This window comes from Rhinichthys klamathensis, unplaced genomic scaffold, assembly GCF_029890125.1.
Source record: "Rhinichthys klamathensis goyatoka isolate OS25496 unplaced genomic scaffold, OSU_Roscu_1.1 h1tg000256l_1, whole genome shotgun sequence".
Classification (NCBI taxonomy): Eukaryota; Metazoa; Chordata; class Actinopteri; order Cypriniformes; family Leuciscidae; genus Rhinichthys; species Rhinichthys klamathensis.
The window spans coordinates 1,392,425-1,419,973 of record NW_026606778.1 but is presented as its reverse complement, the minus strand read 5'-3'; the positions used below and the strand labels follow the sequence as shown (position 1 = coordinate 1,419,973).

The following is a 27,549-nucleotide window of genomic DNA, read 5'->3' as shown; positions in this document are numbered from 1 at the left end:
AATGCAGCATATTTTATGTTAAGTCTCTTTCAGACTATGCACACTACTATTAATGCATTTAACATTACATAGTGCATCACATATTAACGTATATTACAGTTTTAGCATAGCAGAGATATGCAGAGAGGTCTGAATATGATTTCAAAATGGCATTTTGATACAGGATAAAAGCAGTTCAGTGCGTTTGTGTAATACTACTTAAAGCTGAAAAGCCATGCAATTAGCCTCTAAATAATGTGTCTCACACTGCAAAAAGCCAGCTTTGAAAGACAAAGAAGCCTTCGTTCTGGACCAAAAAAATTAAATCAAGGCATTCCTTTCATCAAACCATGACCTTAAAGAAGCCGTCTTAAAAAAGAATAACTGAACTTAACTTCTGATGGTTTTGGGCCCTTCTGAGACCCAGCTGAGACACTGCTTGCAAAAAAAAGAAAAAAGACCAAGAAGGTCAGAGTTCCAAAATTGTGTTCAAAAAAGGCCATTCTCCCCAAACAGAGCTATTTTTACTGCATAATCTATGCCAGAAAAACGCACTTACAATAACCTATAACAACAATCAGAGTCAAGCCAACGCCAAAACTCAGTCAAGTCCAACAATGTGATTCTGCAATCTCAATTTCCAAAAACCGTTAAAGGAAAACTGTCTATTATATGAACGCATGAGCATAGCACCTTTGCTTTGAGTGATAGAGGAATGTCTGTGTTGATTTTGACCATTTCCTCTTCTAAAGCTCACCAATATATGAAGAACACTTAAAACTGAGCTTAGTTTTGAAATATTTACATGGTAGCCTTATCTATCATGACTCAATGACATCAGAACCAATACTCGCAACACAGTGATAAGTTAAATCCTATTATTTAACACAGTTCAGTTTCTGAGTGGCCTGAGTAAAATGGCAAACAACAGAATATAAACAAGACATATGAATAAAAAGATGCACAATTCTGTTTAAATATAAGACATACCACAGTAAAATTATTTAAAGGGATAGTTCATCCAAAACTGAAAATTCTGCCATCATTTACTCACCCTCACGTTTTCAAAATAAGATATTTTGAAGAACTGTTTTTATCCATTTAATGAACACCAATGGGGTCCAAAACAACATGATTGGACCCTATTGACTTTAATTGCATTAAAAAAAAAAAAAAAAAGTCTCACAAATATCTCTCAAAAGAAAGGAAGTCAAACAGGTTTGGACATGAGGGTGAGTATATGATGACAGAATTTTCTTTTTTTTTTTGTGCAAACTATCCCTTTAACATTTAGAAACTAGCAATAACATACAACGTACATAAAAACACAATAAATTTGCGATGGCTCCTGAGTAGATGTCTTTAAGGGAGTTTTGCTCTTTGTAAAGGCTGCATTGGTTTCTCTAAAGCCTGTAGAGAAATGAACAGCTTGAATCATGTTGAGCAGGTTGTGAGCATCTATGCCATCCACCCACTCACACTTTCATTCTCTCACACACAAACACAGTTTCTGATCTGCTGCATCCACCAACTAAAAATAAAATGACTTAAAATGTTAACAGAACATTGATAAAAAATAGAAGTATTTGTTACATAAACACAAGAGCAGATTGGCGCATTTAAAAAAGCTGCTTTGGACTGTCACCGCTTAAGTGGGCGGAGGTCCGTCGTAGCGGAGCATGATGTTGAAGGAGCGGGCGAAGTTGTTGGACAGTGAACAGCTAGTGCCCTCGTCCATCATGGGGAGCAGGAAGGCCAGCAGCAGAAGAGCCAACAGCAGGAGCTGGAGAGGAAGAGCCACGCGACACACACGGTACAAGAATCCGAGACTGCTGTTTGTCTGCAAAACACACATCCACAGATGCCGTTACATGCTGAATGGCTATATCACAAAACCTAGTGAGTGCGTTCAAATGAGTACAGCGTCCAAGTGTTTATCACACTAGTTTCACTGTAGTTACTGTTTCACTGTAGTCTACTCAACTTTGCTGAAGCAAATCGCTAACTCTCATTGAAAATGAATGACTTGCAGTCTCTGCACAACACTGTCAGTGTGAATTACACAAGGCAACATCCTGAACTGACACATTTTTATAAGTGACTGAATTCAAATGAGTGATTGATGAAAAGCTTAATTAGTTCAGTCATTTTTTTGTAAAGTATTTTGTTTACCCACGTCATGGGAACTTTAACCGACATCGAAGAACATGTTAAATTATTGAAATATTTTAAATCTCAGGGGGTACTTCAAGAAAATATTATAGGACAAAAGGGGTTCGATGACAAAAAAGGTTTGGGAATCACTGCTCTCATGAAAAATACATGAGATACAAAAAATACATAACACATTTTTTTTTATTACATGCAAGAATTTCCTACTGATGCTTTTCAGTAAAAAAAAAAAAAAAAAAAAAAAAAAAAAAAAAAAAAACTTTTTCCCTTCACCTTCCCTGGTTGCAGTGCATTCTAGGATTGCATTATTTAAGAAGGATTTCTTAAATGTTACTTTAAAATTATATATTTATTGCACTTTGGACATGCAAGGCCAACACCCATTTACTCGAATAGGGGAAAACTGAAATTCAAAACCTGATGGCCGAACTTGCATTTAAATAACATGTATAACAAACCGGCAGTAGAATCTGACATTAACTGTTCAATAAATGTTGTTTCTTATCCTCAAATTGCATAAAAATGGTATATTTCTGTTTGGTCCAGCCAATACAGATATGCAGTCCCAAGTGCACATCTCCAGAACACTTCTTTGGTGCCTTATGATACCTAAAAATGTTGCCAAGTTAGGTAGGTGACTCACTACTAGGGTTTATTACAGAAATGTGTACACAAGATGAGCTCAAATTCTGACTGTAAAGATACTTCTCTGAGTTTTAGAAGTTATTATAAATAGTCAGCACATAAAAAAAGTACTATTACTCTAATAAGCTATTAGACTTATACTTTTCTCCTGGTGGATGATGAAAGGGCAGAAAAAATCCCTCATAATCTCATATAATTCCTCAAAGTCGTCAGATTACAAAAAAGAAAACTCTTTGATAAAAAGATAAATCTTGGCTTTTGATTGAAGCTTTTTGCCTAGATGACTCACTGGATGCCGAAAAAACAAATTCACACAGACAAATGTGTACCTGATAAAATGCACAGGGAAGTTTTTCAAGCTCCTGTGGAATTGTGGGAGTGAATATCCACCTACAGCAGCTCAACAACCGCCATCGCTCTGAGCGCCGGACTGTGACATATCTGAACTTAATATGACCCTTTCTATCTAACGCCTCTGTAGCAAAGCTGAGGAACTTGGGAACTTTTACTTTGTGTTTGAGAGAGTGCAGAAGTGTGAGGAAGTGAGGAGGAGGAAATGTGGGTGGATGAAAAGCAGAAATCTCTTTCCACTCTTTTTCTCTCTTGTTAGCCCTTTATTGAGGAAAATGTAATTACACTGGAAGGTAATTACAGCAGTGCTCAGGCCTTGCATAATGTCCTTACAGATACACATCATCATATCGTTCTGGCTTGATAATTATACATTAGGAAAATATACTTTATCACAACAAATAACTATATATTCTATGCGAGGAGCCTGTAATTAGTGGCAGAAAGATTACCTCACTGACAACTGAAGCGTCATCTTCAAAAGATGATCGTATTTGGTCAGTGACGGAGACAATCAGAGTGTGTATTTACCCTGCATGATAATGACAGCAGAAGGTGATGGCGGTTTCCACGACAGAGTCAGACGCTGAAGTTCAGGTGAGCAAAATTTGCTTGTGTGGTCTTATGATGCATTAATGAGCAGCTTTAAACACGTTTGCAATGGCAAAATACAACCAAGAGAAAAATATGTTCTGGAATGGTTGGTTAAAATTAGGAGACATATAGCAGATGCTAAAAAACGCAATTACAGTAGGGGTGTGCACTGTGCACACACAACTACATATTTGTAAAATTAAATAGATGATTGGTTGCTTGAAAGATTAGTCAACTAATTGGACAAAGAACTCATATTATATACATATAATACTGCTTTAAAAGGAAATCTTTAAGACGTGGTGATCAATATGCATTGTAAAAAGCACTTTTATACACACACACACATATTTATATATATATATATATATATATATATATATATATATATATATATATATATATATATATATATAATGAAAACAAATACAGTATATAATAAACAAAGTTTAATCAATATAAATAAAATATAAATGTAATTTATAGAAAATATTTCAATAGAAATACATAAATCAATTAGCCAACTGACCACTGTGACTAAACCACATCACTCTGATAACACTCAGTAAATGATAATGAAGCATCCAGAAACAAATAAACAAAACCCTCTTAATTAATTGGCATTATGTTTGGATGCCCCATTTCATAACGATTCAAACGTTTTTTTGTGTGTGTGCATATTTTGCAGAACTAGTTCAACCAAAGCATCTGTGAATAGCCTTGGTAATTGGAAGGTAATGCTCCATGTGCAAAACAACATTTCTATCTCCATCCACTAATATCTTATGTAAATAAAGCAGGCCTATCAGAGCAGCCTTTCGTATGCAATCAGCAGGGCACCTGCGTCTCTTCTCAAGAAGACATGACCGCTCATTAACAGATGGCCAGAGAGTGGGAAAAGAGGTGCTAAAAAAGGTGTGAACAATAAATTTGAGAAATTACTCAGAAAGATTAACACACTCCCCAGAGAGATGCAGTGGAGCAACTGCCTTGATGTTTCTAAGCGGCCACGGAGCCAAAAAATAGCATTTGTCTTTGGGGGCTAAGACAGTGCTTTGGTTCAGGCTTTCAAGATGCTATTCATGTGCCTCTATTTCAAAGACCTCCTACTAATCCAGCTGAACCGTGTCCCACTTCACTTCAGAGTGCTTACAAACTTTTTAAGTCAACATGAAACGGCATTCACATCCCATTTTACTTCCGTAATGTGACATATTTCAGAGTGAAATGCAATATATATATATATAAAAAGTAGATTTGAACTGCTAAATGAGCTGCAATATTTTTCTGTAAAAGCACTTGAAAAAGCACTTCACTTTGCTGTGAAATGTGCTATAAAAATATTTTTTTTGTCCATCAGAAATTGATTTGGTCATAAAATATGGGTGTTCCACACAAGAATATCACAACAATATCTAATAGCCTATGAGGCCAAGGTTACAAAGTGCTAATAAAAATCCATATACCCTCCTCCAATATATTACATTAAATCAATTTGCAGCTATAAATCACATGACGCCGTAACACAGTGACATTGCACTGCAGAAACAAACAGCCCCAGTTGTGTCAATAAATAAACACTGCATTCAATTCTGTTCTAACCCTTAAAAGGGAATACTTTCTTTTCAAAGAGTGTTCAAACATACTTCACTGTCATATCAGAGAGATTTTTGAAACCCACTTTAAACAGAAGCCCACTCACAATATCAAGACGTATGTTTAATGAATACAACCTACCTTTCCAGCTCGGACAAGCTTCTGTTCTTGTCCACTGACACCCTGAAACAAACAGAAACAATTGCTTTATTTAGTTAGATTTGGCTACAAGCTGCTGCCCCCTACTGGTGGACACATGATACTACACCAACATCTTCATTGGTTAAGGGAGAAATCATGTAGTAGATGATATATGACTCTTTTCTGGTATTCATCATATAACCATTTTTTTCACCATTTTTTCAAAATGATGGCTTCAGGTTAAAACATTTATTCATGGCACAAGCAAACAAATGTATGAATGTAAAGAAAAATAGGTAGACATAGGTTCTTGAGGAAAATTTGAATAATAATTATATTTTGATTTGACAAAAAATATAAATGAATATAATTTAATATAAATGGAAAATATTTTTTCTTCATACCTTGTGTTTGAGCAGACCTTTGAGGTCGCCAGCCTCTTGAAGTTTGGATTTGTATAACATCCAGTGATAACGCAGCTCTTCTAGCTCTATGTCCACCTCCACTGACTTACTCCGCTGACCAGACATCAGTTTTGTGAACTGACTCTGACCCCAGGCTACACCAGCACGCAAACCCTATACAGATATCAAGACAGAGTTACTAGTAGGGGTTTGTGTGGGTGTGGTTATTAAAGATTTGTGCTCATAATTGGATCATCATCCAATTATTTCAAATCCCAAATTGACCCTTTGTTTAAATTATTTTTTACCAACCAATTCTGCCTTAGCAACTTGCCGTCTATAATCACCAGTTAAAAGTTTGGGGTCCGTCCGTTTAAAAAAAAAGAAGTTTTTTAAGTCTCTTATAGCAGCTTTTATTTATAAAAACAAAAAACAAAAAACAAAAAAAAAAACAGATACTTAATAACAGTTTAATATATGTTTTAATATATTTAAAATCCAATTTATTCCCGTGCTGACAAGCATCATTACTTCAGTCTTCAGTGTTACATGATCCTTCAGAAATCATTCTAATATGCTGATTTGCTGCTCAAGAAACATTGGTAACGCTTCCTTTTACAGTCCTGTTACCCATGTACATACTATGTACTTATTATAGTAATTACAATTACTGGGTAATAACTAGGTACTACCCCTAAACCATGTACTTACCTTATATTAGCCAGTACTTTCTGGGTAAGTACACTGTAAGTACACGTAAATACTGTACCTTAAAAGGAAGCGTTACCGAAACATTTATTATTATCAATATTGAAAACAGTTGTGCTGCTTAATATTTTTGTCATACATTTTAGTTGTTTCTTTTGATAAATAGAAAGTTAAACAGAACAGCATTTACTTTAAATAGAAATCTTTTGAAACAATCAAGTCTTCACTCACTTCAATTTAATGCATCCTTGCTAGGGCTGGGCGATAAAACGATAACGATAATTATCGCGATATAATTTCTCGATAAAACGATATCAAGAGGTCGATAAATGTTCGATAATGTGTATGCGCCAAAAGCGGAACGAAACTCATATTATACCTTTTAGGCTACTTATTTTTTGAGAGAGAGACATCTTTATTCACATACATACTAATGCCAAGAACAAAGAAGATGATCAAGTATGTGAACTGGTCCCCAAAGAAGCTCTAAAGCTTATACTCGGGGGCCATAACAATCAAAGTAAAAAAAGTAAAAAACAAACAAAAACAAACAAAAAAAAAACGATCGCAGATGTGTGACCATACATAGAAAATATTTCATACAACATTCGTACAACAAATAATAGGGGATCCCATTTCACAAGTACAGTTTTTCTTCACAGTGTACCATGAGATTATAAAATTAATACTGACATACATACAAAGTAAGAGATAATACATACTTCAAGAAAATGAATACAGACTCAATAATTGTTTCTTGAGCTTTTGTTTAAAATAAAGAAAAGAACTTGAATTTTTTAAGTTTTCATCCAGGTCGTTCCAAATCCGCGGTCCCCGGCACACCACACTCATACCAGTGCTTTTTAATCTCCGTTTTTTTCCAATAATAATGTGCTTATTTCTAGTGAGGAAAGTGTGCCGGGGATAGCGAATAGGAACAAGTTCACACAGCCTACCATTTAGTCCATTGACCACCTGGTACATAGTACATGCATTATGAAATTTATTGTGTTCACTTAGTCTTAAAATACCATACCTAAGAAACATAGAGCAAGTTGGAGCATTAAAATCAGCCCATGAAATGGCACGAATAATTTTTTTTTTGCAAAATTTCTAACTTTCTTAGGTAAGTACAGTAAGTGTTGCACCATATGATATTGCAGTAGTTTAAATGAGGTTCAAAGAGGGTTTTATAAAGAGTGATTAATGTTGCACGAGGAAACAGATATCTAAGCTTAAAGAACAGACCAACATACTTTGATAGCTTTTTAATAAGGTATTCAATATGGTGTTTAAAGTTTAGGTGATCATCTATAAAGACACCCAAGAATTTAGTCGTCTTTACTCTCTGTAGTTCCTCTCCCTCTATTTTAATCTGTAGATTTAAATCATCAAGTTTAAGTTGTTTTTTATTTGAACAAAATATTATGTAGTTAGTTTTACTAGTATTTATAGACAATTTATTTACTTTAAACCAACTGTCAACATTTTGAAGCTCTTTGTTAAGTAATTGTTGAAGTTCAAGTTCATTTTTATGTGATAAAAACAAATTAGTGTCATCTGCAAAAATTACTTTATGCAGAATCTTTGATGAGTTTTCCAGATCATTAATGTAAATAATAAAGAGGAGAGGACCTAATATGGATCCTTGTGGAACACCACATTGAACATATTTGTTTTCTGAAGTCTGTTCGCGTATAGTTACATATTGTTGCCTCTGATATAAATAACTCTTGAACCAATTAAGAGATTGACCTCTAATTCCATAATGGTGCAATTTATACAATAATATGGAAAAATCAATAGTATCGAAGGCCTTTGAAAGGTCTAAGAATATACCGATACCATATTCCCCCTTTTCTATGGCATCATTGATCTTTTCAGTAAGATCAAGGATTGCCATACTAGTGGTATGTTTTTTCCTAAAGCCATACTGGGATGGATTAAGTATATTCAATGTATTGAGATAATTAATCAATCTATTATACACTACTCTTTCCAGTATTTTGGAAAGACTTGGTAAGATGGATATGGGACGATAATTTTTTATTTCATTTTTGTCACCAGTTTTGTAAATCGGAATTATTTTTGCAATTTTTGTCATTCTGGGGACAATTCCTGTAAGCAGTGAGAGATTAATGCAATGTGAAAGTGGTTCAATTATTTCATTCGCAATACCTTTTAATATTTTGTTACTAATTTCATCTTCTCCAGCAGAATTTGAGCTCTTCAGAGCCATTATGATATTATATAATTCTGTGGCATCAGTAGGCTGTATAAGTATATATACTTATACTGTTATAATGTCTCTTACTGATCAATAAAACTGAAATTTAACAAAAATAGACAGGGTTGTGTCATTTTATTTTATATAGCCAATATTTTACATAGTCTTTTCATTACTATTTTATTTACTGTATACTGTTTGTTTATTTTATTGACTAAACTATTTACTATTACTCACTGTATCTTATGTTTACTATTTGCACTGCATTGTAGTTGTACCATATCGTATTACCATAGATAAAGGATCCATCAGTTCGGGTCAATCACAGAAAAAATAGGACTTAATAGGGAGTGGCCAGACTTTCCATAGACGGGCTTTGGCCTGGCTTTATCTGTGGTTATCATGATCTAAATGCATGATACTGGATGACCAATGGTTAATTTTAATAAAACTTAACAGTCAGAATATTACATTTTACCAAATAAAAATGTGGTCGTTACATTTTTTTTAAAACAGATGTTACGTTTTTTGTTAATGAACATAAATTTAACATAGTAGTATTAGCTTGTGTTAGGATGCAGATTTACTGTCAACTCACTGTCAAATATGCGTTTCGAGACAAAACATGTAATATTAATATTGCAGCCTGCACTGCAAACTGTGCTGAAAAAATATATTTCTATTCAGATATTTAAAATGTTCACCTGTTTGGCAAGTGGTTGTCATGATATGTGTTCTGACAATAAAGAGTAGTTTAAAACCACAATTAACGCTCTGGTTTCTACAACTTTCACTTAGGAGCAAAAATCTGCCTCTAAACTTGAAAGAAATAAAGATTTTACATTTATCGTGATAATTATCGATATAGACTAATATAAAAAAAATTATCGTGGTATTATCGCCCAGCCCTAATCCTTGCTAAATAAAAGTCTTATTTTCTTAAAAAAAAAAACATATATATATATCTTCCTGACACCAAAACATTTGAACGGCAGTGTACATGGAAATCCTGTGCATTTGTATGACATTTTACAGTAATATCTGAAATATTATTACTGGGGCACTTAATAACAATGAAACAAGTGAGAAGGAAAAGTTACCAAATGGCTGATAAAATTCTTTGCAATGTGTCAATTAATTTCAGCCCACATAGGAATAATATCCAATCACTTTTAAACACTTTATGAGCACATAATCCTGAAAATGTCCAAGTTATTCCTATAAGACGTTCTGTGTCTGCTTAGCAAACAGTAACTAATGGAGGAGGAAGCGGTTTCTACTAACATAAAGTCAGATCTTAGTATTAAAGCATCTGGGCACTTTCTCAGCTGTAGGGGAGATTTAAATAATTGAAAACAATCTCAATGTGGCTTCTTCACATAGCACAACCTGCAGATGTTGTTTGATGTTGTTTCGTGGTATTATTCAACAGGAAGACCACCTATGACTTGCCGTTCAAAAGCTTTTCCAAATCTGAGCTGTGACTGAACAAAAAAAAAAGTCAAATGTGGCACAGTGGCTGTCAGCTCAAATGTCATCAGATATGACAGCTTCCAGGTATTTGTGAAGTTAGAATTTTTCCAAGCCTGGGGTAACAACTGAGCAGAAGCCTTTTAAAGCTTTACAGATCTGCGACTACATTCGCACTGATGGAAACGTACATAACACTACACTACACTACACTACACTACACACCAGACTCTCACAAACATGTAGCTTCACATATAGAAAATTATCCAGCATATTCTGTGTGACCAAAGTAAAATATCACACTGCGCTTTGTTGAATAAGATATCAAAGCTATCAGATTGTTTTTTACTCTTAACACTTTTTGATATTTTGGACTCTTCATGAAACTTTAATCAAAAAGAAAGCAAAAAAATATTAACAAACACTACCAACCTTGAGTGTATTCTGTCTTATCCTCAGTTCTTTAGCGCTCAGGGATCTTTGGTTGTTCAGAATTCCTGTGAGTTTGTCATTTTCCTTGTGAAGCCACGCTTCAAACTCCCTCCTCTGGGCCTCCAGATCAGCATGACGCTGGGGCCCCTGAGAGCCCATCTACAGGAGAAATGGAAAGAGACATCCCTCTGTCCGTTTATTATTATAGCCTAGGTATCGCATGCCTAATGGTGGCTTTAGGGCCGAGTCATCTAGCTAAAAAATTATCATGATATATTCTTAGTTCTTTTGATGATATATCTCTTTTAATGCATTCGCTCTGAAATAATTAGAAGGCTTTTTCCTCCTTCAAAGTAATATTTTGACCAAACAGCCACTGGTGCCATGGTATGGCTCAAAATGTTTGATGAAGTACATTAAATTACATAAAAAAACTTTTTTACCTCAATTTAAAATAATTAAGGCATGTTTTCCAAATGTTTTTTTTTTTTTTTTTTTTACTACTAAATTAACAAGAGGAAAATATCATTTTCAATTACGGTATGGTTTGGTTCATGTACCGTATTTGAAAGAAGTCTCTTATGCTCACAAAAGCTGCATTTATTCAGTCAAATATACAATGAAAACATTATTATAATGAATTATTATTACAATTTAAAATGACTATTTTCAACTTCTAATACCCTTTTAAATACTACTAATTAATTAAATTACCTTAATTAAATACTAATTTTAAAAATGTTATTTACTGACCCCAAACTTTTAAACAATAGTGTACATGTACCAGTATAACAACGCATTACCAAACTGCTTACATAAAACAATACATGAAAAATGTATGAATCGACAATAAATAAAATTACTGCAATATTCACTATGTAATTTTCTTATATCGCATCGCATGCAAAAATCGCTACAAATATATTGCACGTTTTTGATATAATGCCTGCCCTAATGGTGCCAGTAGGAATAACAAGAATCATATTTTAATCATCCTAACCTGATCGTCATCAGTTGAGCCATAAGCAGCACTGGTCTCATCAGGTGGGATCTGTGACGGCCGCATCACTGTCTGTGCATCATCAGAAAAGCCGTATTTGCCTTCCATATCCAGGTCTTCAATCCCAGAACTGGCTATGTGTTCTTCAACCCATTCACCAGTCCGACCACCGCTCCTAAGCAAGTCATCTCCGTAAGAGCCTTTTATCCCTATCTGCTTCCTGTTCACAGTACGGTCACTTCCAGACATGACTGCATCCACCTCATCATCCATGGACTGGTCTCGGTAACTCCTCTCTCTTCCCCTGACCTCTGAACGTTCAGGTCTTGCGATGCCCTCAGAGACCACAATGTTCCTCTCTGGCTCTGGGTGATCTGTTGATTCAGATCTGTGCAGGAATCTCTGATGCCGTTCCAGTCCTTTGTCAGCAGTGGCAATTTCCACTTCGAAGTCTAAAGCTGTGCCCTGGTGATGCCCGTCTGCCCATCTGTCCAGCAGGAACTCAGTTTTCTGTGATAGGGAATCGTGGTCGCCTGTGGCAGCATGTCCATTTAGAAGCCTAACAAGTGACGGTGAAAGTAATAAATATGTTGCCAAAAATTCCCTTTTTAATTTAATTTAATATTCAGTAGTGATAAAGAGAAATATATTGGCCATGTTGGCAATTAATCAGCCAAAAATGTTAAATTGGATAAGTATTTTAACAACGAAAAATTACACATATCACCTATAAAATAAAAAGTTAAATAGGAAATGCTACATTCTAGATCTCCTGACTAGTAAACACAGAACTGATTCAAATAGCAATCAACAATAATTGAGATTAACATGGGTAGGTGAACTGGTTGCAATTAAAACAGAATGTGAAATATGCCCTTTGGAATTCCTATTATGTTTTTAAACAGGTCTGAGAAAATTGTATCAATTATGCTTCTTGAGTCATAGTTTCTGTCCATTTAATCCCATCAACACCCTGCAAGCATTACTTCTCCTAACCTGTTAAGATTGAGACTCAGCGTGTGGAGGGACGTCCAGGACTCTCGAAGGCGTTTAAGGTCCTGAACGATGTGAACTTTGCCGTTCTCCGAGGTTTTGGCCAGCACGGTCTGACCCTGAGCCTCCGTCTGATGAAGCTGAAGTTCCTTCTCTGGAAACTCTCCAAGCGCCCTCTAGGGGACAACAACAGTGACACAAGATGGAGTCATGTGTGCACAGGCAAACATTCATGTGCTCATATCCTGCCCATTGTGTGCTTTTGTGTCATGACTCAAGTGACTTGTAATAGTAATACATCAAGTATTTGAATCTTGTTAAATACGTTTATGAATGGGTTAAATATAGTTATAGATTAAAGTGTAGAATGTTATTTCTTACAAAACAATACCATTATATATTCATGATTTCTGCCAAAATACAGGTGCTGCCACATTTAACTGACATAAAGTGATACTGAAAATAGCTGACAACAAATGTTTAATTATTATTTAGCTTGGACTGTATTCTAATATTCAGGGATTCCACTTAAAAAACAAAACAATTTCATTGACTTTTCTAAAGATTTTCTAAATCTGAAAATAATTTCAAATCGCCTTTTCAAATTGTTTTCCATAACAGTGGGAACTATTTATATGGCATAAATTATTAACTTTTAAAACATTTTTATAGCACACAATGTATAGTATTTATTTATTTATTGTAAGTGTTTTAAAGCCTTAGTTTGGACATTGTTTGAAAGGTGTTGTGGAATATCATTCTTTATAACAAAATGCTTTTCCAAAAATGTTTGGCTTCTTTATTCAGATTACTAAACCAAATAAATCAACAGATTAATCAATTATTCAAATAAAAGAAAACGATAATAGTTATACCATTATAGATTTAAATGAGATCCTTCAAGCATTGTAAAAAGATTTCAGAAGCTTTGTGATGTTTATTTCATGTAATCTTCTTAATAAAAGCAACATTAACTGTAGTAACTAAGCTAAAGTGTAGCTCATAGGCGTACCTCAGCCTCATGCTGGCGGTTATCAATGCTCCATTCCCCATCTGATCCACAAAACGACTCCAGCTTCTGTCTCATGATCATCAACCACTTCTCCAAATTCAGAATATTTTCATGTAAACTCTCATGTTCTGCAATGCTCTTCTCACTTTCATTCACCTTCATCTGGTATGAACAACAAAATGCATACATGTGAATACACACATACGTTGTTGCACTATGAAGCTGAAACAGACTTGAGAAGGATTTTAGTGCAATAACATTCTGGTATCTGTTATAGAAAAAAAATACATATATATAAAAAACAAATCTCTTCAGACCACAAGTGCACATTAAAACTGAAGTAAGGAGGTTTGATCAAGGCCTTCATAGTCATCTTCTTCATCACCATCATGATCAACACACAGCAGGAGGTGTGGAAACCGGGGTGTGATTTCAGCGGTTTCCACAGATCTTCAGGGTTAAATCAGAATCACTTGTGAAGTTGGGCATTTTTGAAGTGGTTAGTAAAAATATATGTACGTATTTCTATCAATTAACGATGCAAAAAAACTTGAGGAATAAAAGGAATAGTTCACCAAGGAAGAAAATTAATTTACTCTATGAAAATCTTCCTTTTGCAACAGCTCTAAAATCTCATTTGAGCTTATGCGTATTCATAACTTCATAGCTAAATTTGCCACAGTTGCTGTAAAATTCTTTCTACATTTTTTGTTTTGTATTACGGATGTCTGGGGACATGATGTAACAAGAGAAATTGTGTTCATACAATTTCTGTACAGTTGCGAGTGCGATGTTGGAGTATGATAATATGATAAAATATGATATCATTTTCAATAGACTGCAGTCTGAGAAGATCTATAGACATATTTTTGTAAATTCCAAAAAAAAAAAAAAAAAAAACATTGAATGCTGTTCTTTTGAACTTTCTATTTACGAAAGACTCTTGAAAAAAATTATCATGGTTTTCACAAAAATATTAAGCATCCTTGAGCACCCAATCAGCATCATAAAATGATTTCATAGAAGGATCATGTGACACTGAAGACTGGAGTAATGATGCTGAACATTCAGCTTTGACATCACAGTAATAAATTACATTTTAAAAGAATTCAAATAGAAAATACTTATTATAAATTGTAATAATATTTCACAATATCATCGTTTTTTACTGTATTTTTGATCAAATAAATGCAGCCTGAGCATAAGTGACTTATTTCAAAAGCATTTAAAAATCTTTTTAAAAATCCAGGAGTGTATCGTTTGATTTATATTGCTGGTTAATGTATTGGAGTTTGGGGCAATAAAAAAGTCAGAGACAGTCCGACTTTCAAAAAAGAGCTCCAGTCAACCAAAAAAATAAAATAAAAATAAATTCACAACTCCATTTCCACTCTGCTTACAAATACTCCGCACAAAGTTAGCGTAGTGTATGGGTTCCGATAAATTGGAATATAGCATGAACTACTTCACTGTAGTCTGCTTTTGTTGTACAGAAAAGAGGAGCACAAACACACTTCAAATTATCTAATTTTGTGTTCCACGAAAGAAAAAAGAAAAAAGAAAAAAAGAAACAATATGGGGGAAAACCAAAAAACCCCAAGCAGAACGGATCTTACCCGAACGTCCTTATAAAGCACATTCCAGTGGGCATACAGACGCTCAAACTTTGTCCTGTTTGCAGGGTTGGATGACACCAGCGTCTCCAGAGCTATGATATGGGCTTCACAATCGTCCAAGTCCTTTCTAATGACCTGTAGATAGATGCACACTCATTTTACATTCAGTCTGCCACTAGCGAGTCTTTCCCGCTCCCACCTGGACAAGCCACTCTGATCAACCAGCGCAAACACATTGAGCTCAGCGTGACATAACTCCTAGCTCCTTAAATTATTCACATGACTCTTTTAGTGTGTTCCTGAAAGACGATCTAATCAAAAGTCACTGTACGTCTACAGCTTACCACATGCAGAGATTAAAACCAAAACAGCTGTTTAAAAAGAAATTCAAAAAGCAAACTTTTTTGAAGTCTGAAACAGCTATACGCTTCTGTTTTCTCTGCTGCTCACCCGGAGTTGATCGGCCTGGCTCTTCTTGGCTAGAATGTCAGGTTGAAGTTCACCCGTCTTGACAAACCGTTCCTTTATGAAGGTCAGTTTTTCATGTATGGATTCATAGGCATTGGAAAAGTCCTTCGTCTTTGATATCAAACCCTGAAGGCGTACATAGGATAACATATATATTATATAATTTATATTCACCCACTGATAGAAATCTGAAAATGGTGCTTTATTTAAAAAAGGATGCAGATATAATATAATATTAGAATATATATATATATATATATTAATAATAATAAGATAATATTGTAATAAAAAAGAAAACAAAGAAAGTGATTTGGAATAATAATTGAATAAAATTATCTTCCATGGAATATTTGGAAATGTAAACTGATATTTCGTACTGACAACCAGCAGTAAAAGATATAAATAACTGGCTTACAACCTTTTTTTGGGGTGAGAATACTAATGTGCAAAAGACTTTTGCACAGCACTGTATATATATGTAGATATATATTAGACATTTGTTTGTACTTTATCATTTCCTCCATAGTCTTATAATTAACATATTAAACATATCCATTTATTATTATTTTTTTGCAGTTTTTTTTAATTTGATCTATGTTTGTATTCAATACAACTGTTCTTAATTGCTGCAGACATTGATAAAATACCAATAAAAAATCCTCTTCATTTAAAGGTAAATAACTTTATAAAAAATTAAGAATAGGTTGTTATTCTTTACAACTTTATCTGCCTGCATACATTTATTCAAACAAACAAGGCTTCTTGTTTTTTCAGCCAGATATGATAAGCTGTGACTTCGACCATATTTTCTGTTATGTAAGACTATGCATGTTATGGCTAATGGCGGGGGTAAAGACTGTTGATGTAGCTCAGGCTTTTACAGTCTGTATACAGCAATAACATTTTGAGCTCTGGCTGTTGGTGTACCTGCAGGCGGTTCTTGCGCTGTTGGAGCTGGCTGTGGAGTAACTCTCTCTTCCTCATATCCCCGCTGAGCTCTTCCAACAGATCAACAGCTTTCTCTTGGCCAAAAACAGAGCTGAGCAGATCACTCTTCACCTGGAGCAAACTCAAGCGCTCCTGGAGTTGCACGCTGTTTTTAAGTAACTTCTACAAAGAACAAAACAAAAGAAGAAAGAGCACACTCAATAACTTCAAAGAGAACAAAGCATCAACACTGAATTAAGGTGCCAAGATGAAGGCAAAAATCACTGCAAATGCTTAAATACAATATGATCATTTCCTCAACAGATTGTAGCATAAACTGGATTTGTACCCTTTATTTTTTCAAAACAAAGTGTAAATCAGGTACCAAAAGTACTGAATGGGAAAACACTACAACATTTAGAGTAAAAAAAAAAAAGAGGCTGATCTTCAATACAGCTCAAATCTCTGCATGAGGTGTTCTGAGGTGTTCTCAACAAAAACCCAATATGAGCTTCAAACAACTGCACCACTCAGTAATATTATTTAGCTGGCTAACATAAATGGTTTTGTCAAAATTGCAAGAATTACGTAAGATAACCCTTAAAAAAAACATTTATAAAAATATAAATAAATTATAAAGCATTTTGCGCCATAAGTGATAATATCTGAGCAGGCATGTTTATGAATTAATAGCAATCGAGTTACATAACAATATAGTTTCCAGCTATTATTGCAAATGAAAAAACATATACATTTTTTTTGTTAAATATGTATTTAATTTAAATTAATGAATTTTACATTTTTGGAATGGGCCAGACTAGTGTACAAGTTTGAATACATCCTTGCTGAAAAAAAGGATACATTTCTCAAGAAAAAAAAAATCTTATTGACCCCAAACATTTGACCAGTAATGTATCTGGAGGGACACATTTTTACACCACACGCTCACATGCTTTTCCAAGAAAACTGTGGCTTTAAATAATTTACCTCTATATTCTGCACGAGCAGAGCGATATGGGAGAATTCCGTCACCTCGGCGGAAGCCTCCAGTACCTGAGAAACCACCTGACTCCACTGGCTGAAGCCATACAGAGGGTCCTGCAGTATCTGCTGGAGAGTCGTCTCGCTTTCAGAGGACAGCCTGAAAGATCTGCCTTTCACACTGTCACAGGAAACAAAAACAACTCTACTGAGTAGTCCTTTACAGCATGAGCTTATAGGGCTTTCAACAGATGGCTGCCACAAAACAAATGCATAAATAAATGCAGTAAACCCTGTGTGTAATGCACTAATTGTTTGAAGTGCTTACATTAGCACTCTTTTATTGCTGGATGCACATTGTTTACAGCTGACTAGACCTGTGTGAGTGACATCCCAATTGACAGTAACACAATGGGAATGTGACAAGCCTCCCGTTGTGTCTGCATGATAGAATGTTTACCTACGTCAGTATCATCAATAGCTAATGATTAATAAAATATCCATCAAAGTATTTCTCCAAGCCTCATCCCTCCTTTGCCGGAGGCTCTTTAGGTGTGCGTGTGTGGTTGCTGCTCACCTCTGGTACTCTTTTACCACTGCTAGCACCTCATCAGACAGGTTTTTAGAATCTTGTGGGAATCGGAATAGCTCTTTCAACCGGGATTTTATCTGTTCCACCCTGGGCTCCTCTGCGGTGAGCCTGTTGCGCACCCTCTGAAATGTGGATGTAGAGAAATTAGTACACACATCATGAGTTTGAAGGGAGCTCATTCAAGCAGGGCATTAACGCAGAATTTCTCCACATGGGGTCCAGACAGCTTTCATTGATCTAAAAAAAGGTTTTCATCCTTGTTGGTTTTTCCCCACTGCTAACAGCAAACTTGGTCCAATTAATAACTTTGTCAAATTGAAATAAAAACATCAGATTTCAAATGCCATTATTATCATCTACAATTGATTGGGTGTTTTCAGTAAAGGTTTAATTGTAATGCCTATAATCTCAGTTTCTTGGGCCAGAGACAGGGGAAAGCACCCTGGAAAGATGGCCATGTATAATTTCAAAATAAATGTCAGGTAATAATTAAAAATATATATAATGCACACAATCCTTAATCTTAAACAGCAATATTATCTACAATATCTAAAAATTATGCTGTTTTTATCATATATATTATGCCATGACACAACTTCTGACACTGTTTTTGCTAAGTTTAAATCAGAAAACTTAATATTAAAACATCTCAATGTCTAAAAAGTCGAATCTAGATACAAAAAAGGTGATTGTGCAAGGTGAATGCAGTAAGTGAATAAGACGGAAGATGTTTGCACTGAAATACTGAATACAAAGTGTCACAACATTTCACCCTTGTGTGTCCATCATTTAGGAGGTATTCCAAACCACAGAGCTCTTCCAAAACTACTTGTAGAATTTGATTTACTACGGATCAAATTACTGTCACACCCCCAATAGGAATTTACACAAGGCATTCCCTAAATCACTGTAAGTGTCATGAGCTGTCACAAAAATATGTTGAGTCTCCATCTGTGTCCTACAAGAAGGCATTTAAAGTATTTGGGAGTGGTGAGAGAAATGAACAGAATGCTAACCGTGTGCGCCTTCCATTGAGCTACCAAGTGTTCCTCAGTCCTCTCTCCATCCCTGCTCTCCAGCTCACTGCTGAGGTTCTGGACCAGGGATCTGATCTGCCCCAGGTCCGCCCACAGCTCCTTACAGCGGTTTGAATACTCGCTCTCAGAGTCCAGTGAGCTCTGGAGCTCTTCTTGAATCTCTACCAGCATTTGGCGTAACCTCTGCCAGGCCAGCCTTAACTCCTCCATCTCTTTTGTGATCTTCTCCGCACCTGCTGGAGACGTGTTGGCCTTCACCGCCTCAGACAACCTTTCAATGTGCTGGAGAGTGAGTTCTTCTTGGGCTATACTAGCATTCAGCTCCTGGGGGGAATAATGAATGAATTATGATTCATTGTACATATTCTTCATAATATATTTGAAATAAGGCATTCTTAACATGGCATAAGAAGTGGAATGTGATCAATAGCCAAAGATGACCATCTCGATGTGTACACAGACCATTAATTAAGAAATATTGCAGATAGAATATACAATGATTAACTCCATATATCATCATTGTTGTTATTGTTAAACAAAGCTACAACTAAATCTATTAAAAATAGTTTGCGCTAATTGAAATAAAGTTGACAAAATAAAGCAAATTTTAGATGAACAACTTGAAAGAAAATTAGAAATGCTGCCTAGGCAACTAACGGAATTACTAAACTTACTAAAACTAAAATAATTATAGAATAATATTTAAAATACAAATAATAATGACAAAAGGACATAACAAAATTACTAAAAACGTAAACTAAATTTAAAATGAAATATGAAAATATAAAAATAAAGCTAATTCAAAATATTAATAAATACTACAATAATTAATATGAAAATAACACTGTATAATCTACTATTATATTAAATTATAAAAATAATTAATATTAATAATTGTTCATTGTTTTATTATAACCACTATAAATACTACAGTTATACTATTATAACTATTAATAACTATACTTAAAGTTATTATAATTTTTTTAATCATTGTATTTTTGCCCAACATCAGTTGACACCATCAATTACCACTGTTCACATCTGCCAAACTCTAACAGCCATCATAAAAAAAAATAATAAAAAAAAGCAAAATGGCAGCAGCCTCAACAGTGAAAGTCAGGTCAAGTTTATTTGTATAGCAATTTTCAAAATACATATTGTTTCAAAGCAGCTTTACAGAAAATCACTCCTTAATCCCCCAGGGAGCAAACCAAACATGACTGTGGCAAAGAAAGAAGCCGCACAGGATAGAGGCAGTCAGGGAGATACCTTGACAAATTTTATTACCCTTGATTTTTTTGTTCTTCAATATTTCGAGAGAAAATAAATGTAATGATGAAGTATCTTCCTGTCAACAACAACAAAGTCATTGGTCCATTTTGGCATGGTGAACGTTGCTATGGAAACAAAGAATAAGTCCAAGGATGTGAACAGCTCAGAGAGGAATTTCTGAGCCGTCAGCTCAGTTTTATTAATTCTGTTGAGACCATTTATATTATAGGTGAGTATAATTTTCTTTGGGTGTTTGGAAATAGTAGTACTTCCTCATTATTCCTTCAAGTTCCTCAACACAGAAATAGTGTTTATTCATTATTATTAATGCTTATTAGTCGCTTTTGCATCTATGGTTGCAATGTTTTACTTAAATAAGATTCTGCATGTTTACATAGTACTAGATTTTACATAGTTTTAGACATAGTAATACGATTTTTCACACGCCCCCTTTAATACAGTAGCCCGAAATGAGAATGAGGATGCAAACTAGCAAGTACTCGGCTAAACTGGAATGACTTTGGCTTCCAAAGCAGGGATGATTTTCCCAGTTGATCATTCTGACTTCCCCTCCCCCAAATAAGTAGGTCAGTGTACCTGTAGGGCTTTCAGCCTGTTCTGTGTCGTATCCTCCATGTCACTGAAACGACTGACTTCTTCTGTTTTAGACATCAGCCAGGTTTGGAATTTATGATAGCCACTTTGGTATTGCTGGTGCTCCTCTGCTACTTTCTTTGCCAATGCCAACCTTTCCTGCAAATAAGTAATGCATTTCTATTAAAGTACAAAGTCATATCTTTGATACTACAGTTTTATTTTCAATTGTATAAACTCAATTAATTCTCCAGGTATGCATTAAGAAAGCCAACATTAATAGAGGTTAATTATAAATTACACACTACCATTCAAGGTTTTTTAAATAAACATAATACTTTTAGTTTAGTAAGGATGCATTAAATTGTACAAAAGTGACAGTAAAGATTTTTACATTGTAGCAAGGTTTCTATTTCAAATAAATGCTGTTCTTTTAACCCTCACGCACTCTTCGATTTCTGGTTACAGCCTGTATGGTCTGGGTCAAATTGACCCTAATTGGATTCAATTCAATTACCTAAAAATATTGGTCTTGGTGAGCAAAAGAAACTTCTTTCAAAACCATTTTAAAAATCTTACCGACCAAAAACTTTATGTAGACCCCTAATAATAGATTCTTCAATAATAACTATGGAAGATCAAAACAAGTTACAACCAGTCAGTGACAGCAGTGGAGAACTGAAGAACATTGTATCTTGAAACTAGATCTTTTGAATGACCTTCAAAAGTGGGTGTAAAAGACATGGAAGATTATAAGGCTGTTTTTAACTTATTTAACATGCTGAACAACCTTATGAAACATTAACAATATAATGCAGCTTCAAAGGTTTTCAAGTCCTAAAAATGCATCATTTTATTGTAAGAACAAATTGGATGCCATTAATTGCCTTAAAACATTCTGAAATGATTTAACACACATTTGTTCTGGTTGTCAGTAGGGGTGGGGGAAAAATCGATACTTAGAAGCATCGCGATGCGGACGATTCTCAATCGATTGACAAATGTCAAAAATCGATTTTCTAAATGTTTTTTTTTTCTCTTTTCTCTAATAACGTAATATTGACGGAACGCAAAAGGCGGATCTCTGAAGCGTGGACGTGCAGTGCCCGGCCAGTCTGTGGCGTGCACATAACAGAGACGCGCACATAAGAGACGCATGATGGCTGAGTGCGAAATTCGAACGGCACCCTCTTCGTTAAAAGCTAACGTATGGAAAATTGCATTGTGACCTATTTTGTATTTTTTGTATGAGAGCTGCTTTCTATATTGTTTAGTTTTAGACTGCCCTCCAGTCACAGTGTGTATCAGTGCAATGCCAGTCACAAAAAGTTACATTTTGACTGTGCTCTCTGCAGATGTTTATTCACTTTTTTTGTATAAGCTGTTTTTGATTGTGGTATACAGCAAACATTTCAAGTCATAACTCTTTAGTTGTGTATAAGAGCAGCTTTGTATGTTACCAATTATTCAGAATATGCGTAAATCCACAAGCATTATTTTTGTATGAGAGCTGCTGGTACATAATTCTATATTTTTGAACGAAAGCTGTATGTGAATTTGCTACAGCAAAATGTTTATTATTATTTTTTGTCTGGAGGATTATATTGCCCATTGCAAATAACAGGAGGATGTTGGTTAGAAGTTTATTATTAAATGCTAGAGATTCAGAATATGCTGAAGTTTGTATCCATTTACTACAAGTATGCTGCAAATTCAGGCTAATTCATGTTGGTTCTTTGCAATGTTGGGACATGTGCTGGCAAATGTAACCTTACAGTTGACTTGCCAAATCCCTTCCATTTGTTTTATTAATGAAATTGATATAGGACGTATTGGAAGTAAATTCTTTATGGGTCATCAAATACTTTGCTTTAAAAGTATCAAGTAGTCACATGTATGCATCGATAATCGTTACCCTCTGAATCATAATTGAATCGAATCGTGAGGTGCCTAGAGATTCCCACCCCTAGTTGTCAGTGATAACTAAACTCTTGAATTTTAATTATTGACCTGAACGGATGAAGGTTTACCTGTGCTCGGTCTCGAATGTGGTTGTAGGCATCTTGAAGACCTTGCTGAGCCTGCTCATTTACACTGGGGTCCTCGGTCCGGTTGAACAGGGCTGCAGCCTCATCCAGGAGCCTCTCCAGAAACAGGGCCTGGCCTTGGATGTCACTGTGAAGGACCTGCAGATGATCCACCTGCCACAGCTTCTCTTGGAGACCCAGCTGCATCTCAAGCAGGGGCTCCAGAGCCCTGTGCATCTTCTCCAGCCACATCCCAAACTCCTCATGGGCCTTTAGGTATTCACTCCAGTGCAGCCACACCCACTCGATACGACTATCAGAGGGGAACAAAAAAAAAAAATGAAATAAATAAATAATTATATATCCAATATTCTGATTGGTCATTCGTGGCATTCTGTGGTCAAATATTATTGTATAATGATGACTGCAAAACTAATGAACATAAAGATTACCTACATAGCTTTTAACTGTGTATGTATGTATATATACACAGACACGCACAAAAAACCAAACCCACAGACATATATGTAACATATACAGTATATAAATATAATAACACACACACATATATTATGTAAACAAAAACTTTTATGTTAATTATGTTACGTTGCCCTTAAGAATAATGTTTATTTTTTATTTTTATCCCTAGTCTTAAATGACAACTGAAAAAATATTATAAATTCTAATCGAAAATGGAGCAAAATAATTTGTGTAAAACTGAATGGTAATACGTTCTGATTGAAAATCATGTAAACGTAAAAGTTCCTACATCTGAGGTAAAAGAACCAAAAAGATCCACCAGAAATGGCCAATTCCCCCAATGGCTGTAGTAATATAGTAGCAAAAGTCATATTGCAAATTTCACCATATACAAATACTTTTTTAATATCCACCTTAATTTTCAGGTAAGAGCGGGCACAGCCATTTGTAATGGCAAATTGTGTCAGGCTTCCGGTGTCATTTGCTTCCAGTTACTTTTATCTGTACAAAACAGCTCGTTATACTGCTTGATATTGCAAACTGGTATTTCTTACCATATTATTTTAATGTAGTGTCCTTAATTATAAACACGCTGGTTTAATTATCATATACATTTTTTATGTATTTAAGTATTATCATATTTTGACTGACGATAGGAAGGTAGTTGGTGCAATGTGTATTGTATTGTGATTGTTGTACAGCACTTTGGTCGGCCAAAAGCCGGTAGTAAATGTGCTCTAGAAATAAACGAACTTGAACTTGTAGCAAAAACAGTTTTACAGTTTACTGCACTTTGATATATTTTTCTCGTTATTTCCCTATAGCAGCTAATAAATCGAAAGTCTCACACATTCACAGAAAACGCCTTACTTCCGCGTTGAAAAATATGGTGGATAGGAAGACATTTTTATGATTGGTGATATGATTTGTCAACCTATGGACAAAATCTGTACCTGTGACAGTGAATGATGTAGGTTAACGTCTCCTCCCAGAGCGCTTTCAGATCTTTGAGTTTCGAATGAGTCTGATTCTTCATTTCTTCATCTCCATTTCGAAGCAGAGCTTCAGAAGCCACAAGCACCCTGTCCATCTTCACATGGCCATCAGGCTCTGAGCTATGGATTTTCTTTACAACAAAGAAAAGTCATGCTTAATGGAACATTTAAACCGATGAGATTATGTACAATTTATCTCTGTGAAATAGAGCAGCACGATTCTGGATAAATTGACAACTATGATTTTGTTCAAAAAAGAGATCATGATTCTCCCACAATTCTGAATAAACAACAAAATAACAGAGGTTCTGACCAAATGTTATTTGTTGTAATCTATTTAAAATATCTAAAATAATGTGAATTATTTATTTATATATGATATATGTTTTAATCGGTTTGAATGGATGATTCAATGACTCACTAATACAAACTTTATTTGTTTCATTACTGGATGAACCAGTGTTTTTTAATTAACTCTTTAGTGAAAGATTCAATGACAAATACATTTCTTAACAGTCACTTGTCGCCACCTACTGGTGTAACGATGTAATACAGTCTTCATTTGAACCGTCAAGCTACTTTCAAAAGGTGATTTACTCTATTTTGATTGCTACTGTAGGCTTTTATCCCAGTACTTCTGTAATGATTTTAATTATTGTAACAGAAATATCGATAGTGGCATAGTGTGGTTGGAAAAAAGTATGTTTGTGAAGCGGTTTCATACCTATACATGACAACTGCACTCTCTGCAGCAGCGCCATGCAGATCTGAAAGATCACTATGATCGTACTTGTCAAAGATTTTAATAGACATAGCTGAATCATTGTCATTTAGGAATAAGATCACGAGGGTGTTTGAATCGAGATCCCAATTTTTTAACGATTAGCGTAATCGTGCAGCTGTAATGTGAAACGATCACAATAGCTTCATTAGCAAATATGAGACACATTTGAGAAACTGAAATGGTTCTATTTGAGTACTACCATGCTCTAAATAGGTTAAAGGTCAAGGGAGGTCTCACCTCTGTCTCTCTGAGCCTGACCTCCAGCGCTGATCTGGGCCCTTGGGTGTTATCATTTTGTTTAAGCCTCTCCTGGACGGCCTGCATCCAGGACAGGGCTTCCTCCAAACATTCCTTGAATTCATGCTGCTCTTGCTGGGTCATTAGGTTTAGGCTGACCTAATGCAAAAACATAGGGTTCATATTATAAAATACATGTATGTCTTCTTCACCCTTTAAAGTGACACTGGTAAAGCCATGCCAAGTCATTGATTTGATTCCTAGAAAACAAATATACTGAAAAACTGCATACTTAGACCAACTAAGTGACTTTGGATAAAAGGGTCTGTCAAATATATAAATATAAAATATTTACAGTTAAGGAATTTCTCTTAAAAAAAAAAATCAAAAATTGTAACCATAATTTCTGCTAAAATGCATTGTAAATAACACTGCAATAAAACTGCCATCTAAAAATAAAATAAAGTAAGAGTAACGATTGTGGCAGGATCTTACACTGTTGGAAGGAGATCCCCTATAAATGTAGGCTATAGAACAAACAAACTGTAGTAGTAATTATAGGAATTTGGCGGGTTTGCTTTGCTCACAAATGGTGATAGTTCATGAATCACGCCTGGCAGCTGGTTCTTTGTACCAAACACCTTTTGGGCGCCATACAATGTAACCACTTCACTTAACCACTCCACCCTACAGCACAATGTTTCCGCCAAACCCTGTCCATCAGCAATGCCGCATAACTTTTCTTAGGGGGGACAAAACACAGTTCCTTGTGGCTACATATGTTCTTTCAAAACAAGAGACTGAATTAAAAGCAAAGCCAAATGTCTTCTTTTTTCTTCTTTACAGAGGGCGCCCTAAAACGGATTACAAGCTACTTTCCTGTATGAGTCATATCTCCCACAGCATTCCCTTCTCTGGCATACCCATAACCCTTTTCATATGAAAATACACAAACAATACATTTGGAGCACACTGTAATCCCCTGACTAGTGCCTTGGTTTTCAACCAATTTAGGGGTCTTGAAGGTTATGCAGTAGAAACGTGAAAAAACATACAAATAAAAAAATATCTATAACTGTTACATACATTTTGGGCATGTATAGAATATATATTTACCAATATTTATTCTATACACAATATATATATATATATATATATATATATTTTTTTTTTTTTCTCTCTGAATAGGGGATCTCTAGCTTTGTAAAGTTTGTCAACTACACTGAAAATTATAGTCCAATGGTTAAATACATGGCTCAAATAACAGAACCATCATTTAATTAAACCATTTGTCCACTTTTAACATGTTATAAACATAAACGGATAATCATGGTACAAGTCACAACCAAAACAACCACATGCCCTCTTTTACACGATAATGCATTTGAATAAAAGAAGCAGTTGAAGGTCTATTCTCTGCCTGAGTCTGAATTTAACATAAATTCAACCTTAAAGTCAGATACAATTCAGTGTAACAGCAAAATATAGAGGATTACTGCCTCGACTGAACCATGCAGACACAGTTAAGTGCATTAAATCCCACAGTGTCACACTTTTGAAGCTGTCAACTTTGTGTTTAGAAAGTAACACAGCACAGCAATGCAGCTAATTTATACTGAAATAACGGCGTATTCAGAGCTTAAATAATCGATAAAGTGGTAGTACTTACGGATATATGTGCATCTGATGCGAGTATTTATGATAAGAAATGACCTTAAGTTGTTCTTCGAGCTACAAAGTTACTGTGATCCGTCAGGAAGTCAATGCAGGCCTGTCCGTTGCTTGGGCTGGTCGAGGAGGAGATTAGGCAGGCAG

The 27,549-nt window shown here is 35.1% G+C and overlaps 1 protein-coding gene across 1 annotated transcript; it reads right to left on the bottom strand.

Annotated features, from left to right (window-relative positions):
- Positions 1-1,171: 1,171 nt before the first annotated feature.
- syne3 (spectrin repeat containing, nuclear envelope family member 3) lies at positions 1,172-27,549 on the bottom strand. The gene is made up of 18 exons (XM_056267155.1): positions 27,404-27,549; positions 25,735-25,893; positions 24,672-24,844; positions 23,242-23,551; positions 21,215-21,370; positions 19,325-19,669; positions 18,294-18,430; positions 17,723-17,897; positions 16,736-16,918; positions 15,791-15,934; positions 15,341-15,475; positions 13,725-13,886; positions 12,716-12,888; positions 11,750-12,278; positions 10,720-10,878; positions 5,883-6,056; positions 5,479-5,520; positions 1,172-1,819 (listed from the first exon to the last, which is right to left on the bottom strand). The coding sequence occupies exons 2-18, from the start codon at positions 25,876-25,878 to the stop codon at positions 1,628-1,630; spliced, it is 3,333 nt and encodes a 1,110-aa protein (XP_056123130.1). The 5' UTR covers positions 25,879-25,893; positions 27,404-27,549; the 3' UTR covers positions 1,172-1,627.